The sequence below is a fragment of the Perognathus longimembris genome, chromosome 6 (assembly GCF_023159225.1).
Source record: "Perognathus longimembris pacificus isolate PPM17 chromosome 6, ASM2315922v1, whole genome shotgun sequence".
In the NCBI taxonomy this organism is placed as follows: domain Eukaryota; kingdom Metazoa; phylum Chordata; class Mammalia; order Rodentia; family Heteromyidae; genus Perognathus; species Perognathus longimembris.
This window is the reverse complement of record NC_063166.1, coordinates 49070207-49088333: the sequence shown is the minus strand read 5'-3', so window position 1 is coordinate 49088333 and position 18127 is coordinate 49070207. Positions and strand designations below refer to the sequence as shown.

Genomic DNA, 18127 nt, shown 5'->3' with positions numbered 1-18127 from the left:
GCTGATTGGCTGCCTGAGCTATCCATCAAGGGTAGAGAGCCAAGGGACCTCCCTAAGGGCGGCATAAATCTATGTCACGGCCCTCAGGACCGCCTCCGGGTTCACAACCAGCAGCCATCTTGGCTGCACGTGGTCCCGAGGCTGGGAGGCAGGGCTGGTTAGAGCCGCCTTTCTGGTTCCGGACCAGGAAGGCAGGTGGGGCTAACAGCCATGTGGCTCCAGGGATAGGAAAATAGGTGGGTTAGCTAGAACCACCTCTTAAAGCTGCAGGCTGGTGCTCCACACTAGGGAATCACAAATACTTTGAAGTATATGTAGTGGTACAAAGATCCCATGCATTCCTTAAGTCTGCATGCTTCCATCTACTCCTACCTCAAAGCTTTGGATTAGTGTTCACAATTGTGTCTATCATTCTGTTCATATCCCCATCTCTCTGCTCCAGTTCTGCCCTTACAACCAGTCCCCAAGGCAGTGGGCCAGTTCTTGGGCCCATTTGTGGAGTCATCCAAGTGCAGCTGCCCCAATACCCCAAAGGAGGGAAAATTGTTTCAGTATGAGCATCCTCCCCTGACATCAGTGGCCTTGGCCCTTCTTGGCATGCTTAACCATTTTGTTTACTCTCCAGCAACTTCTCCAAGAGGGAGGTAGGGCATGGGTCAGATTACACATGAAAGCTATGGCACTGCCAAGAGGTAGAGCTGGAGAAGGATGCATGTCAGTTGATGCTCAGCTACTGCCCTTTCTCCAGTTCCTGCCCCCTTCTAGGTTCATGGCTGCCTTCCATGTCCATTTCTGCAGAGCTGGTGCTTCACACTCTGCTTTTCTCTGATCCTAGGAGTCTCGCCACTAAGCACAGGCCTGCCCAGACCTCAAGGAAAGAAAGAGAGATAGAAAATTGGCCAGTAGCAAGCCGCAGTAGTGGAGGGACCATCATCCAGTTCTCATGCTGGTCCCTTACTCTGTGCCCTCCTGGAGCTCCCTGAGAACAGTATAAGCTATAACCAAAGTCACTCAATAGTCCAACCTTACTCTTAGAAGTTCCCGTGGCTCTGCCAATTCTAGGATTCAGGGTTATGAGGGTAAGGCAGGTGGGCTGAGACACCCTACCCACATCTTATAGGTGAGGGTGTGAGGCTGCAGCAGGCAGCCCCAGGGATGTGTGAGCAATAGAGATGTTGAATTGAGGCCTGTGAATCCAGGGTTTATATCACTAGGGGGCAGAAAATGTAATGTCCTACTCTGCTTTCTGCTTAGGGAAGATGGGAGGAGTAAGGCAGGGGAGTTGAGATAAAGCACTGGACAGAAGAGCTGGCCAAGGGGAGGATATTAGCAGGATAAGGCCTCTGGTGGGCAGGGCCATTTGGGGTGCAGAGCTGGGAGGGTGTCACCAGCAGCAGCAGCTGCCATCATTCCGTATCCCTAGCCCCTAGTGCAGATTCTAGGGTCAGCCATGTTTCAGAAAGTATTCCAGCTGGTGGGGCTCATCGTGTTGGGGACCCATGTCTGCAGTTACCAATTTAATAACATTGACAAGAATATGAAGTATTTTGCCATTTCTGTGGAGTATGTGGTTCATAAGTTCAATGAAGACCAGGACGATGAGTTTGCCTACAAGTTTCTGCAAGTCTGGAGAAGCCAACACCAGGTAGATGACCAAATGTCTCTTGATGGTGTCCATGTTTGAATGCTAGCAGAGTTGGGGGATCCTGGATCTCTGAAAAAGAGCAAGTGAGATTTTTAACTTGGTGTTAAAAACAGTAACAGCAACATTAAAAAAAAATCTGAAACAGCTATTACTAGAGGACATTGTTCTATTATTTTAACAAGTGTGGTTCCTGAAAAGCCGGCAGAAGAAAGACTTACAGAAAGGAAAAAGAAGCATCTGAACTTCACCTTGGCATGAGGGAGGAACAAGATCCGCTGTTTCTTCATGCCAGAAATCAGTGGTGGCAAGAGGAAGCTGTCCTCATGGTTGCTCTTTCAGTAAAAGACAGAAACAAAGTAGGCCTGAATCCATGAGTGAAGTAGTGGGGAGTGGGGTGTGTGTGTGTGTGTGTGTGTGTGTGTGTGTGTGTGTGTGTGTGTGAAGCTCATGCAGTGATTCAGGATCACAGGAGGTGAGGAAGGTTAGAAGGTGGTAGCTTCTTGGGTGAGTGCCCTCTTCAATGGGCATCCCCGGAAAGACCTAGCCACATAGAGGTTTGGAGAACAGAAGTGAAGGCAGCCACCAAGCCAAATGTATTCAGGGAAGGAGGTGCTGAGGTAGAGGTGTGCTGGGGGCAGCAAAAGTGAAGGATGTGGGGATGCTAAGCTTGGAATGCCAGAAATGCATTATATGGTGTTTCTCATATGAGCTGATAAACACCTCTTGGGATGTTTGCAGGATGTTAGTAGCCAAAACTGACAGTCCTGGCCACGCTGGTGACCAGACCAGGAACAATAGTGCCCTGGTCACTGGGAGTTGGGTACTGGGGAAGATGTGAGTGTATGGTTGGTGTGTTGAGCATGGTTGTGCGAATATGTGGCTACTGTGTCAAGCATGGGTAGGTATCGTTATCACCAGAGAGTATTCCTGAATCCCTAATTGAGTGGGCTTTCTGGACATTTTCCCAGTCAGTCTGTGGGAGGTATGGCCCCAACCTGGGAGTTAGCTAGCTAACCTAGGGTTAGCTGGCTTTGTTTTCTTCCCATGCTTGGTTGTTTCCTCAGTTATCATGGATCTATAGTTATGAAATGAAAATGACATTTTTGTGTGTGTATGTGCTGGTCCTGGGGCTTGAACTCTGGGCCCAGGCACTGTCTCTGAGCTATTTTGCTCCAGTTTATTGTGCTCTGCTGCTTGAGACATAGCTCTACTTCTCACTTTTGGGTAATTAATTAGAGATATAATATCATGGACTTTCCTGCCTAGGCTGACATCAAACCTCAATCTTCAGATCAATGCCTCCTGAGTAGCTGGCACTGCAGACTTGAGCCACCGGTGCCTGTCATGAAAATAAATTTTAAAGGTTAGCAGAGAGGATAGTTTCGTGGAATGCCTACCTAGGAATTGCAAAGTAATCACTGTAAGTTCCAGTAACTGCCAAAAAGGAAAATAATTTATAATGACATTTTAAGATCCTAATAAGCATTCAGAATAGCACAGGGTGCTTAAAAGTCACCTCCTCAAGTTTGCAAGATCAAACTTCGGTGCCGTCAGTGTTGCATTAAAGACACAGCTTCCTATCCCTAAGAAACTCTCTTGGTTCTTCTTGTTAACTTACCCAATGGATTCCTGTGCTAGACAAAGGAAGCCATTCAGCAGAAAGCAGTGTCTGACACTCTTGTGAGAACTGTCATATTGGTTATATTGTCAGGTGTGGTTGTGGTGTGGACAGGTTCTTTGCTATGTCGGATTTTGTGTGTGCGTGTGTGCGTTCTGGGGCTGGAATTCAGGGCCTAGGTTGCTGTCCCTGAGCTTTTGCTTTGCTCAGAGCTAGAGCTTTACACTTGAGCAACCACTCCACTTCTGGCTTTTTGGAGGGACAGGTTATTGAAGATAAGAATCTCACAGACTTTCCTGCCTAGGCTAGTTTTGAACCACGATTTTCGTATCTCAGCCTCCTGAGTAGCTAGGATTATAGGCATGAGCCACTGGTTTCTGGCTGTGTAGATTTTGTTTTGTTTTTAGAAAATGTCTCCAAAGGCTGAGGCTAGCTTAAGACTTTCTCTGTAAGCCAGGCTGGCCTAAAACTCAAGATCCCATGCTTCATCCTTGGAGTGACGGTATTGTAGGTATGCCCTACTGTGCCCAGTAATGTATAGGATTTGGTTGTATTAAGATATTATACCCTGAATATTCATTGTCCTGGTATTAATTAGCCAGTGAAAAGAGTGCTGAAGAAAGGCCCTAATGCACGTTTCCTGTGTACTTAATGGACATTTTCTTTGGGAAATGTCCATTAATTATACATAAAACATACTTAGACTATGTTGCTAAGCACATACTCTATCACTGACCTACACTCTCAGCTTAAAGAATTTTTTTTGGTAGGTAAATGGTGAAATGAGGAGAAAAATGCACATACATAAATTAAAAAGTAAGATGCCAGGCGTAATGGTGAACACCTATAACTCCAGGAGTTAGGAGCAGAGGCAGTAGGATTAATTATTAAGAGTTTGAGGCCATTTGGGAATTATATAGTTAGATCCTATCTCAAAAAAAGATTTAGAGATGGAAATACAGACATATACACACACACACACACACACTAATACACACACAGAGACACACAGAGACAGGGAATAGAGACAGAGACAGAGAAAGAAAAACAGAAATAGAGAAAAGAAATGAAAATGATAGGTATATATCTATTGACCTACATAAGCACCTTTGTATCCTTTTATCATTTTTTCTATTTGGTTCTGTATAAGCTTATTGCATAACAACTTGTAAAATTTCTCTTAACAGAGGTGGACTTGGATTTTCTTAGTAGACTTGGAGCTAGGCCGTACAATTTGCAAGAAATACGAGGAAGACATTGACAGTTGTCCATTGCAACATGGCCCAGGAGCGAAAAAGGTTTGAGAATCAAATCAACTTCACAGTATATCACCAGTCTTTGAGAATGAAAATAGATACTAAGGGAGGTTTGAGGAGAGGCTTAGGAATTATGTCAAGGGGTAATCCTGAACAGAATGAGGGTGTATGACCTCTGTGTACCAGGTTTCATGGATCCCCACTGCAGGCAGAAAGGGGTCATCTTCAGCAGACAGAGAAGGCTCACCGTGCTGGGGGCAGCTCCTCTGCTCATAGCCCAGCTGGCTGACCACAAGCAACCAGAAAACTCTCAGGTGGCCTTCATCCGTGGATGGAGCCCTTCCTCTGGTCCTAGCCCCATACTTTCCTGAGAACCTGGAAGTTAAGGAAGATGGTGTTCTGTCTGTGGTCTTCACCCTTCCTTTGCGAATGTCCTTGGGGATTGGGATGGTTCCATTCAATCAGCTCAGCCTGCTACTCACTCTAGTTTCTATGTCATAAGATGATTCCTGGAGAGCCTGAGTTCTGACATTATCACCTTATGGGTGACATGCAACCCATGGGATTCGAGAGCTTCGGAGTGGTTCTCTGTTCTGGAGAGACTGTTCATGAGAGATCCCACTCCCCAACCAATAGCCTTTGGGGTGGGTTTGTGCTGTTGTTCAGATAGGAGGTACCTGGCAAGGCCATCTCTGTGGGACCCCTCAGACCTTTGGGGTGGGAACATTTCACTCAGCATCATATATTCTGGGAAGAATATGAGTGGACAAGATGTCACAGGGGGTAAGTGATGGGTCAGGTGGGTGGGGGAATTCAGCAACCATTACATTTTGTCTTGGTGAAGCCCTTAGCTGTATTCATGAGGACTGCCCTTAGGTGACTGCTTTTGATTTTCTGTTTTTTCTTTTCTATTTTAGTGTTTAATTCAACTCAAGATATCACTTGAGTGACAATATCAAATGTTGATATAAATTATATCGGTACATATTATATTTTTCGAATTTATGTGTTATTATTTTTTCAGGTTCGCTGCATTTATATTGTGGAGTCTCTAATTTGGATTACCCAGTTCAAAGTTATGAACAGCACCTGCATACAGACATAGGTGGAACGGGATCTTGTGCCACCCACAGCCGAACCTCCCTCCCCCACTGGAACAAGATAGTCTGTAGTCCAAAGTCTATGCAGCACTAGCACAATTAAAGGCATCTCACAGCATCTTCTGTGTTCCTGAGAAGTTTTGGGCTTTTCTATCTTGTTTATTTGTCATATATGTCACAGTCAGTGATAAGCAAGAAAACATTCTTGTCATTATTATTTGACCTTGCCCGTGCGTGCAGAATGCCTAGTAAGCTTTATAAAGCGTCTCATCCTTTGTGTGATGGTCTCTTTTGTTTTGCCATTGTTCTATCCATCATTCATTCTCCAGTTTCTCCATAACTTTCATTCACACACTTAGAAGGAATGCAGATTATTTTTCATGACAGCTATAGCTTGTTTCCTCATTGCTCCCATCTCCAGGACAAGGCTCTTAGTGGGTGGCCCCTCTACAGATGAGCCAACTCGGGCCTAGGTCTGGGAAAGAGGGTAATTGGTATTTATAGGAAGCTTTGCCTTTTTGGACAATGCATGTTGCTTGACTAACAAAGGCGTCCTCTCCAGGAATGAGAGCCTAAGAGACAACAGTTCTTGTATCCATGTTCCCACCTGATCCCTGCTGCCTATGCTCCCTTTCTGGTACTCATCCTGGCTTTTACAGCTTTCAATACTACTCCTGATCCCTGAGAGATGTACCATGGTGTCAGATCTCTACCCTAAGGAGAAAGTCTTTCTCACCAGATCTTAGTGAGGAGAAGCCCTGGAGGGGCAGAGAGACAGGAGAATGCAATCGAGGTGGCAAAGAGTTCTGTTTGGAAGAGCACTGGAAGAGTGCTCCTCCATCCTTTGTCTCTATGGACTCATGTGACCCTTGACAAAAAGTTGAGCCCTTTCTTCGCCAACTTGTGCCCATGATTTTGGCATAGTGCTGGTGGGACAAGATTAACAGAAGTAGCCCTGGATGGATCTTTGGTCACAGACAGTGATGGTACCCTGTCCCAGCACTGATGCTTTGACCTATATGTAAGATTTGTAACATTACCTGTGATCTAGTAGTGACATGCTTATATTTCCAAGTGCAGATGTGTGATCAGAAAAACTAGTTTGCTACTCACCTTAGACTCAGCAAGTTAGAGCTCTTATTCATGAGCCCTGAGTTCTCTATCCAGGGCTCAGAAATTCACATATTCCAGGCCTGTTGTTCCTAGATCTCATGCCAATTTCCATTACTGACCATTAAATGTATCTGGTATTCTTGATTCATCAGCCCTATGTCCATTTTCATAGATGTCATGCAATATCCCAAACACAAAAAACATCAGCCAATTGGCTTTTGTGAGCAAAGTCATAAAGTAGTTCTTTAGGGAAATCTAATACTTTAGCAGTTATGTGACTAATTCTCTGGGTAATGCTAATATTATAGCAAATGTGTGAATTGTAGCTAACATATTTTGTCTAAGGCCTGTGTCTGACCTCTGATTCTGGCTGTCACAGAAATAACAAATATGCTTCCAGTATGGACTTCATTGATTTGATGCTTAGAACTGATGCTTAGAACTAAGTAACAGCCATTGTTAAGGGTGCTAGATTTTGTACCTACCATCCTTGTCATAAGATAAATGCAAATTAGTAGGTTAGCAATGAAATCAGCATGTTGAAGAGATACTTGTACTCCCAGCATCTATCTCTTTAGTACTCTTCACAACAGCTTAAATATGGAATCTTCTAAAGTGTCCAACAACAGGTGAATGGATAGAGGAAATGTGGTACATATATAGTGAAATACTATTCAGCCATAAAAAGGAGATTCTGCCATCGATGTCAACATAGATAGGCCAGAGGATAGTACTAAGTGAAATAATACAGACACAAGAAGACAAATACTATATGATCTCACCTATATGTGCAATCTAATAGAAAATTTAACAGTAACAGTAGGATGTAGAAGAACATAGTAATAGTAGGATGGTAGCACCAGGAGTTACATGGTAAGAGATGCAGTACAGACATTTAAGATTATAAGATGAATAAGACTTGATTACTACAAATAATAATGTACTACTCAGGAGACTGAGATCTGAGCATCGCTGTTCAAATCCAGCCCAAGCCAACAGATCTAAGGGACTCTTATTTCTAATTACTAGTAAAATCCAGAAGTAGAGGTGTGGCTCAAGTAGTAGTGCCAGCCATGCCGTGTCTGGATAGTTTAGGCTCAGCATTAAAGTAACCAAAACAAAAAAAAAGATGTGAGGTAATAAATTTGCTAATGGTGATCATTTCATAGTTTATAGATGTGTAAAAACATATCTTTTAACAGTTTTATTTATCAGACAAATCCCTAAAGCTGTAAGAACACAAAAACATAAGAACTTCACAACTATCCCTTCTACTCGACAAAAGAACACATAATAATCTCCAAATGGAAGAAAAGAATAAAAAATAGAAATATTTGAAGATAGATTTTTCTAAAATTAAAGGGAGAATTTATTTAAAAATCAAATACGAATAAATTCAGAAGAGGGAGGATACATTGGACAAAAGTCTTGCTTCACATACTTAAAACAAAATATTAATTACTCCAAGATTCCCCTAAGATTCTTGAAAGTTAATTAAAAAGGAAAGGTAATACATTAGAAAATAATAAGTAGGATAAGTGACAGCAGAAGTGCTGAGTAAAATTTGGATATCTTTAATAAATAATGCCACTAATGTGAATCAAATCAATACACTATAATTACTCTTCTATCTAATTGAGTTATAATAGCTGGGCTGAAGCAAAGTGGTGGAAAGCAAGGATTATCATTCAACACTTCAACACTTCAAAACCATGGCTGGGAAACCAGCAGCCTCTGTATCAACTTGGAGCTGGTTAGACATGCAGAACCTCAGGCTTCACCTAGACACATCCAATCAGCATCTGTGTTTTAGCAAGATTCACAGAGGCTTCATGGACACATTAATTCATAAAGCACAGGTGTTCTGCACTGATCCTCAATCGCCTGCACATTGGAACCCCTGGGGAAATTAAAGTGTTGGGTTTTCTGAACTCTCTAACAGATTCTGCTTTTTATTGGTGAAGTATATGGCCCAGGGTCTTAAAATTCCCAAGAGCTAAAATTAGAAAGTTGTGACATTAATCGGTGACTAGCAATAAACAATAAATGTGAGTTCCTATAACAGGTTTACAACAATTCATCTAGCCTTTTGTGCAATCCCTCAAATATATTGAAAAACTATTCTTATTGATAACCACAGATGAAAACATCAATCCACCACATAACATCCAATAGAGATACAGCTTAAATACATTTAATTTGTTTCACAACCTGCCTGGCACACTTACATCCTTTTGCATCTATTGCACATGGCCATTCCTCATCTTTGCAGGCTGCAGCAAATGCCCAGCTCTTGTCCCTCCAGGAACTTGCTGCATACTGGTTTTGGGTTTTCACGGAAAACAGGAACTCTGAGAGCTTGAGGGGGGGTATGTCCACCTTCTCTATGGCCCACTCCCTGGATAGTAGGAGAGACACTGTTATGCTAAACATGTGGAGTCCAGAGGGTAGGCGTTCATTAGGCTGCAGATGGACAGCCGGCTTCCACAGAGACCAACTCTGTGGCAGGGTGTGGGGAGGGAGGAGGGGGGATGTTGATTGCTGCCTGTGTCTTTTGAGAGCTGTTTAGACTCAAAGACCAGAGGCCTGTAGATGAGAGGTGACTCCCAAGGCAAGGTCACAGGTGCCTGATTACATCACAAAGTGTGGCCTCCCTGCAGTTCCTGGGCTCAGTGGATGAAGATGGACCAGAGATCAGGACACACAGAGTCTCTTGGCCAGGCCATAAGCGTGAACTGAGAGATCTGGAGACCCAGGAGAAGCACAGGCTGGGACATACAACTAGAGCCCAATTCCACAAGGAAGAAGGGGCTGAGCTGGAGGAACAGGTTTGAAAGTCACAGTGGGTTGGGGGCCAAGAAACCTTGGGGCAGGGCAATTTTTACAGTTCTGTATTACAGCATTGAGCTTTAGAAACCAGAGTGGCAGGCATAGGGCCAGGTGAGGACATGGCAGTGTCTACAGAGGGAGAAAGTTGCTCCTAGAAATACAGGCTACACTCAGGATAAAAGGCATGGAAGACTGGTGGAAGAGACCAACTAGGGTGTCATGGATGAGGAGAGGGGTAACTGTAAAAAGTGACCCTGACAGATTGGTCTTGAATCCAGATAGGCTGATACAGAGAAGGCAGCCTGATGTGACAAGGTCCTTGAACTATGAAATTGATTTAGAATCAAACAAGTCATTTTTTGTGTCAAGACTTAACCAAAAGATCTAAATAACTACATAAATCTGGGAGGTTATGAGTGAGGGGACCTTATGCATATGAGCCTAATGACAAGAACTCCTCATGAAAGACAGCCAGCACTACAGCTTTTAATTCATTTATTTTTTTAAAAAACATGTAAACATCCTTAAGTAGTCATGCAAAGGAGTTTCAATTCAACATGTCAGTTTCTGAGTACAATGCATCTTGATCAATGTCACTCCTTCTATCATTGTGCCCCCATCTCTCCAGACTGCCTGTAGAACCACAGCCTTCCCTAAAACTACTAGTCTTACAAGGAAACACTTCTGTAAGGACATTTACCCCATGCCGTCTAATTACTCTGGGCAGATGTCACCATTCCATGTAGCCAAAGTCCTATGCAATCCTCATTTCACCTTTAAAAACATGTTCTCATCTTATTCTCTTCGAATATACTTAGGGCTTACTATGGTATGTGTATTCCCATTATAGGCCTCTGGCATTCCTGGCTAAGTGCAGTCTTTAGAGAACCTTTGTATGATTTAGGCTGACCAGTTTAACAGCAGCAGCAGCAGCCACCCAGTTCGTGAGCACCAGCCCTGAGAGCACAGGAGGATACCATTTTGTGCCTCTTGACTCCGAGACTCCAGTACAATGATCAGATCCTGGTGGTTCTTCCTATTACTCCTCACCCTTCTTGTGGACATGGGAGTCAGCATAGACCCAGCCAAGAAAGAGATGAAGGTATTGAGGCCATTCAAACCTGTCAACGTCTCAAATGTCAATGTGAAGCAATGTGTATGGTTTGCAATGCAAGAGTACAACAAAAACAGTGAGGACAAATACATCTTCCTGGTGGTCAAGATACCCCATGCCCAGCTGCAGGTAAAGTTACTATCTCTAGATGGGACATTTGCATTGATTGCACAGGTGGAACTAAGAATGAAAGCATGGACATGTGAGAAGCATGTTGCTATGCTTCAATACTAGATATATGGAGCACATAGTAACAACAGCAGTGAGCACCTAGTTTGGACTATTATTCTAAGTAGTCTGTATATATCAGTTCATTTAACTTCAAATCTGCAAATCAAGTGCTATGTGTTTGCTAAGGTTAGGAGAAAAATCAAGCACCATGAATATTTTGTAATAATGCTGCCCAGGTTACCTTTGAACCTGGTCTGCATAGCATGGGACACAGGGTTAAAAGAGAGGCATATGACATTGCTGAGCTTGTGAATCAGTAGCACACTCTCCACGGTTAACTTTCCTTTCCTTTCCTTTCCTTTCCTTTCCTTTCCTTTCCTTTCCTTTCCTTTCCTTTCCTTTCCTTTCTTCTTTTGCTTTCTTCCTTTTTCCCTTTCCCCCTTTCTTTCTACCCTCCCTCCTTTCCTCCCTTCCTTCCATCCTTCCCCCTCTCTCTCCCTCCCTCTCTTTCTTTCTTTGTCATGGGTCTTGAACTCAGAGCCTAGGCACTGTCCCTGAGCTTTTGTGCTCAAGGCTAGCACTCTACCACTTTGAGCCACAGTTCTACTTCCTGTTCTTTAACTTTTCCACCTGATATTTATAGAGTTGAAGTGGAGGCATATTGATTTTATTTATAAAAGTGTGTTGCTTCACATGGCCACTAGTTGCTCAACTTTAGCAAGTATCGTTAATATAAATTCTGATATAAATTTCTGTTGGGCATGAGTGTTTCCTGGAGTTTTCAACATGATTGTTGCTGCTCTATTCAGCCAAAGGCCCTCAAGGTTGAAATGAAGCTGACTGCAAACAGCAATATCAGCTATGTGATGTGGCTGGTAATTATATTATGAAACTTGGAGGAGGACAGAGTTGAAGAGGTATTCAATGGATAGGTAACAAATGGCGGAACTCGCATCCTCCATTCCTCGGGAAAGTGATTCATCAGTATTGCATTTCCAAGATATGATGTTGGCAATATAGAATCTTTCACTGATTGGGCACACTTCACAATCCATCTCTGAATGTGACTTCATAGTGGTCCTGTGTGATAAAGGAATTGATCTTGTAATGTCCCCAGCCTCTTTTACAGTTCATTTCCTTTGGTACTCAAGTAGTAATGTGCATTCAAGAAGTTTCTCATAAGCCACTTTTATGCTAGTTGGTGTACATAGGGTGGTGAAAATGATAAAAAGGATCATAACCTTAGGGGAGCCAGAGTCTAGTTGAATGGAAAACCCCTAAACCAAGAATTAGGGCTATGTTGTCTGTTCTAGTGGCATTGTATATGGGGGATACTGAATGTCAGGGCAAAGCTTTCTCAGACAATGTTTCTCAACTGGAGAGAGAGCATATAAATGTCCTACTACAGAGGCTATACTGTTACTAACAAAATGAGGCCTTTGGATGGAACTTATGTCTCAGTGTGTATTAAAGACTTTCAATGTGATCATAGTACACAATCATTGATGAGAAGCACCACTTTAAGAGTGACTAGAGACATTTAGGCAGAGCACGTGAAGTTATTAAAGGCATCTTATTTTGGGTATTCCCAGAAGCAGATCCTAAAGGTAAAATTCAAAGGCAAGTAGTTTATTTGGGAGACCATATCAGGAAGCATCAAAATGATAGAGGAGAAGGGCAACAGGGTTAGGAGAAGGGGCCAAAGCAAGGTAAGTGAGAAGGTGACTACCATGGGCAGCTGGGCTCTGTCTTCTTGGAGAATGCAAAGATGGACATAGAAGGGCAAAAATTACCTAGGCCAGGCACCGTGGCTTACATCTGTATTCCTACTCAGGAGGCTGAGATTTGAGGATCACAGATTGAAGCCAGACTGCAGGAAAAGTCCATGAGACTTTTACCTCCAATTAACCACCCAAAAGCTGGAAGTGGAGCTGTGGTTCAAGTGACAGAGAACTACCTTTGAGCAAAAGAGATCAGAGAGGACACACAGGTCCTGAGCTCAAGCCCCAGGACCAGGACCCAAACAAAACAAAACAAAACAAAACAAAACAAAAACATACCTAGGAGTTAGGCTACCTTACAGTTGAGGAAGCTGAGTTGTTTATTTACCTATTCAAATCTGTCATGGATTGGTAGCTGCTCTGGGAGCCCTTAGATCCTGTTGGAGATGGGGAGCCCCAGGAGTCAGTCTGTGTTTGGAAACAACATGGGGGTAGGACTCACAGCATCAGCTGCAGTAGAGAAACAGGGAAGCTTGGAGAGTACAAGGATCCTTGAATGCTTCTATGAGGCTCTAGTGTGGCTGGCTGCAGATGTGGGCAGAGACTATACTATGTCAGATCTTGAAGAACATGGTCAAGTAATTTGTAGTTTATTTTTAAGAACACTAAAAAGTCAGAAAAATACTAGATGGGCAAGTCTGTGGGATTCCTGTAGAGGCCACTGTGTTTGCTCACTGTCACAGGGAAGAATGTAAATCCTGGGATTTGGAGTCAAGCTGGAATTAGGTTTTACTTTCAAGAGGCCCCTGTGTGACTCTCAGTGTGCAAGTAACTCCAGGAAGTGGGTAATGTTTTTTATCCTTCTTGTAAAGATACATCTGGGCTGGGAGAGGAGAACAGAAAGGCAGAATGAGAGGGAGTTTTGTGTTTGTCAAAACTTATAAAAATTAAATGATTGTGTGTGTGTGTGTGTGTGTGTGTGTGTGTGTGTGTGTGTGTGTGTTGGGGCTTAAACTCAAAGCCTGGGTGCTGTCCCTTAGCTCCTTTGCTCAAGGCCAGTGACCTACCACTTGAGGCACAGCTCCACTTATGGATTTATTGCTGGTTAATTGGAGATAAGGGTCTTACTGATTTTTCCTGCTTCAAACTGTGATCCTTAGATCTCAGCCTCCTGAGTAGGATTACAGATATATACCAACAGCATCTAGCCAATGAAACCTTTCTGAATAAAATTGAACCTTTGCTAACCCACAGATCACAGATCGCCTAGAATACCTAATTGATGTCAGAATTGCTCGCAGCAATTGCAGAAAACCCTTAAACAATAGTGAACTCTGTGCCGTTGAAGAAAACTCTGAAAGGGAAAAGGTAAGTGGAAAATGAGTCATCTGCAACAGACCTGGTGGCTCCCAGCCTCATGTGAGTTGATGAAGGTCTCTGAGTAAACTGGAAAACCTGAGGATACCCAGACTCCTTTGGAGATCTAGCTAGCTCCCAGTACTCAGCCCCGGATGTCAACACTGTGGCTTGTAGAGGAGACAGGGCCTTGGTTGTAGCCTTTCCCTGCCCCTCTTTCAGGGGCAAGGTGCTGTCAACACTGTACTTGTCTCAAGGTTCTGGACTTTTGATGCAAGACAACTTGCTGACATATGACCACTGAAAGTTGGTCCTTTTGGATATAGACTAAACACCCAGCCATTGTGGAGCCATAGCTGCTCAAGCCTGGTTAGCTGAAAAGGAAATACATTTATTTACTCATTTACTCATACAAATTTACTGAGCACCAGTTACAGGTCAAAGCAGGTATTAGAGATTAGGTAGTATCTGGACCGGACTGTGTCTCTCCCTTTGTTCAGAACCTATCTCAGAGTTGCATAACTTTACATGTAAGGAAACAGGGTTATTTATCTGACTCCCATGTACCATTGGCTGAGTGCTACTCCAAGAGCCTTTGGCTTACACCCTCCTTCGCTCTTGCTGAGTTCAGCAAAGGTTACTATGAATGTCAGGGAACAGCAAGCCAAAGGCTTCTTTTTTCTAGACACTTTTAGCCTTAAATCTGTGTACTACTTTATTGGCAATACAAGAGTGAACTTAGGGCCTTGAACTTGCTAGATAAGTGCTCTACCACTTGAGCCATACATCCGATCCTTTTTGCTTTTTAGTCTTTCTTCTTTCTTATATAGGGTTTCACTTTTGCCTGAGGACATCCTGGAGCCATGATCTTACTTGCTCCTCCTTCATAGCTACAATTACAGACAGAAGCTATCTTACCTTGCCCTAAGCGTATACATGTTGACCTCAGAGTTAAGGCCCAGGCTGTTCATTCTTGTTCAAGCTGAGCCTGAAACTGAGGGAGAAAATCCTCAGTTGGGCAAGTTTGCCCAGCAGATGTATATTGGATAATTTTCATGTCACCAATTACTGTTTTTAATTAAATGAATAGATTCCCTAACATGAAGCCCTTTTTGCATACTTAGAATTTGATTTAATTTGACTGATTTTGTGGTGTAATGGTTTTACAACTATTTGTTAGTGGTATGCTCTCACATTACCTGTACAGGTTTGTGAAAGTTGGGACAAGTATGTATTAACTGTCATATGGAGTTCACTTGGTGAATTTTTAGCTTTGGCCTTTTCTGGATGAAGACACCAAACTTCAGAGCATGGTATGAGATATTGGGGGCATTTCCGGGTTGCTTTGGCCCAGGCAGCTTTGCTGAACTTGTTTTTGATGTGTATGTGTGTGTTCTTATCTCCTTTATGACAAATTTCCAGATCTCTCTGAGTGCTCTAGGGGCATGCTTCTTAAAAGGCGGCCACCTTATGTTACTGGATAAGCTGGGGTTATTCTTTGTTTCTCCATTGCATTTAGTCCCAGAATTTTTCTAGTCTCATGCAGTAAGATGCACTTTTTCCTTCCCCACCCTCACCCACAGTTTGAATTCATTAGAAGACTGAAAGGAGTTTGCCTTTTGAAATATTGATTTGGCCTCTTTATTTTTCTTCTCCTCTCCCCTTGCTCCCTCTCTCTTACAAATACTCAATTCCTGACACTTACTTTGTTGGTCTTTGACTTCATCTTTCTAAAGAATTATACTATTTGTGCTCTCCATAGAGTCTTTTATACCCCAGTTAACTCATTTATAACCAGTATGTTTCTACTCAGTGTGTTTATGTCTAGATGTATGGCCACATTCTAGCTACCACAAGGGAGTAGGGGTAGAAGAATGAGCAGGGGAAAGGAGTAGAATGTGAGCAAGCATGCATTATATATACATTGGGTCAAAGGGGGTTGAAGATATTAAAGGGACCACAGAGATCAAGATGTACTGTATACATAAGTTGCTTTGTTAAGTGTCAAAAAATTCAATATATAACCTAAAAATTAAGAAAAGTAAGGAAAGAGGTGGGGTGGATGGGTAAGAATGTTAAAAGGCTCTGTATAAATAAACTGCTTTGTGCAATGGCAGCTTCTTTGTATAACTAATTAAAGAAAAAATATTCAAAAATATTGATTTGGTCAAAACAACATTGAGATTCCATCTCACCCAAGTAAGAATGTCCTGTATCAAGAAAACTAACAATAACAAATATTGGAGGAGATGTGGCCAAAAGGGAACCTTACTTCATTGTTTGTGGGAATGTAAATTGGTTCAGCCTCTCTGGAAAGCAGTATGGAGATTCCTCAGAAGGCTAAACATAGAGCTACCCTATGACCCAGCAGCCCCACTTTTGGGCATCTACCCAAAAGACCACAAACAAGAACACACTAAAGCCACCAGCACAACAATGTTCATCGCAGCACTTTGTCATAGCTAGAATATGGAACCAACCCAGATGCCCCCAAGTAGACGAATGGATCAGGAAAATGTGGCACATATACACAATGGAATTTTATGCCTCTATCAGAAAGAATGATTGCCCCATTCGTAAGGAAATGGAAGGACTTGGAAAAAATTATACTAAGAGAAGTGAGCCAGACCCAAAGAAACATGGACTCTATGGTCTCCCTCATAGGGAATAATTAGCATAGGTTTAGGCTAGTCACAACAGAGGATCACAAGAGCCCAATAGCTATACCCTTATGAACACATAAGATGATGCTAAGTGAAATGAACTCCATGTTATGGAAACGATTGTTATATCATGGTTGTAATTACTTTCAACATGCAATGTGAAACCGTAGCTTCTATTATTGATGATCTTCTTGTATCCCCTTCCTGTGGTTGTACCTGCACTATCTCTGTATCTTATCTGAGTACATTGGAAACCGTGTATACTGGTAGTAGAACTACGAAACTGAAAGGGAACACCAAAATCGAGAGACACAGGGTAAAAGGACAAATGATTATAAAAGCAATACTTGCAAAACTGTTCGGTGTAAATCAACTGAACAACTCATGGGGGGAAAGGGAAAGCGGGAGGGGAGCGGGGGAATGAGGGAGGAGGTAACAAACATTACAAGAAATGTATCCAATGCCTAACGTATGAAACTGTAACCTCTCTGTACATCAGTTTGACAATAAAATTTTTAAAAAATATTGATTTGGTATTGTATACATCTAATAAGCAGTAAGCATTAGAGAGCAACAGAGGGACAATAAACAGAAGGGATCCAACTATCTTCTTTCTGACTCCTCTGCTCTTAGTTCCTAGAAGTGGGTCAGTGATTCCCACTGTCAGGAATACAGTTGCCAGTCTGCCCACCCACCCACGCATCATCCATCCATCCATCCATCCATGCATCCGTGCCTCCATCTGTTACATCCATAAGATGTTTAGTCATTTCAATAGGATTTTTAAAGGTCTAGAACTTGTTGGTACAAAAGATATGTTAGGCTCTAGAATATTCTAAATGACTCTTATCCTGACTGGTTAGAACAAAATGATATATTTAATCATTAAGACAGCATACATTATTCTGTGTTTAATAGAAAATTGTTTTATTTACATTGTAGGCAGAATTAAAAAGAAGGAAGCCCAGTTTATGTGTGGCTTACCATCAGAATGTTACTGCTAGTATTTGTTGTCTACCTATTGTCAATATGGACCAGAGTTCCCTCTGTAAAATTACTGGCCATTGGTAATCCTTAGCCTCCAACTCTTCAGATTCTTGGGGGAAGTCCATTGTGGGTGAGGACCCATATACCCCTAACCAGACAACTAGCAACAAGATATTGTTTTTTGTTTTGTTTTGTTTTGTTTTATTTTGTTAAGCATACTACTAACTTTCATTGTTGCTATCTTTTTCAGAACGTACATTGCAGCTTTTTGGTAGGAGCACTTCCCTGGAATGGAGAATTCGATGTGTTGAAGAAACAATGTTTTGATGTCTGATTGTATCTTGGAGACCCATCTACCACTAGTCAACCTTTCTCTGTGATAAAAAGCATCGTCAGGCATAAGAATGTCACCAATGTTTTCCTCTTGTATGCCTTTCTGCCTAATGTCCAACTGTTTTAATTTCATAGCATGTGGGGGACAAAAGATAGGGTCTTCCCTGGCAGCAAGAACAGACCTTTGAACAGTGTAAGGACCCACCGCCAGGAATAAGTTT

The 18127-nt window shown here is 42.5% G+C and overlaps 2 protein-coding genes across 2 annotated transcripts; both read left to right on the top strand.

Annotated features, from left to right (window-relative positions):
* Nucleotides 1–1450: 1450 nt before the first annotated feature.
* On the top strand, nt 1451–5624 carry LOC125353704 (cystatin-12-like). Its single transcript, XM_048349361.1, has 3 exons — nt 1451–1645; nt 4451–4561; nt 5544–5624. The coding sequence occupies exons 1-3, from the start codon at nt 1451–1453 to the stop codon at nt 5622–5624; spliced, it is 387 nt and encodes a 128-aa protein (XP_048205318.1).
* A 5000-nt stretch (nt 5625–10624) lies between these two features.
* On the top strand, nt 10625–17907 carry LOC125353703 (cystatin-8-like). Its single transcript, XM_048349360.1, has 3 exons — nt 10625–10804; nt 13822–13935; nt 17824–17907. The coding sequence occupies exons 1-3, from the start codon at nt 10625–10627 to the stop codon at nt 17905–17907; spliced, it is 378 nt and encodes a 125-aa protein (XP_048205317.1).
* Nucleotides 17908–18127: the final 220 nt, after the last annotated feature.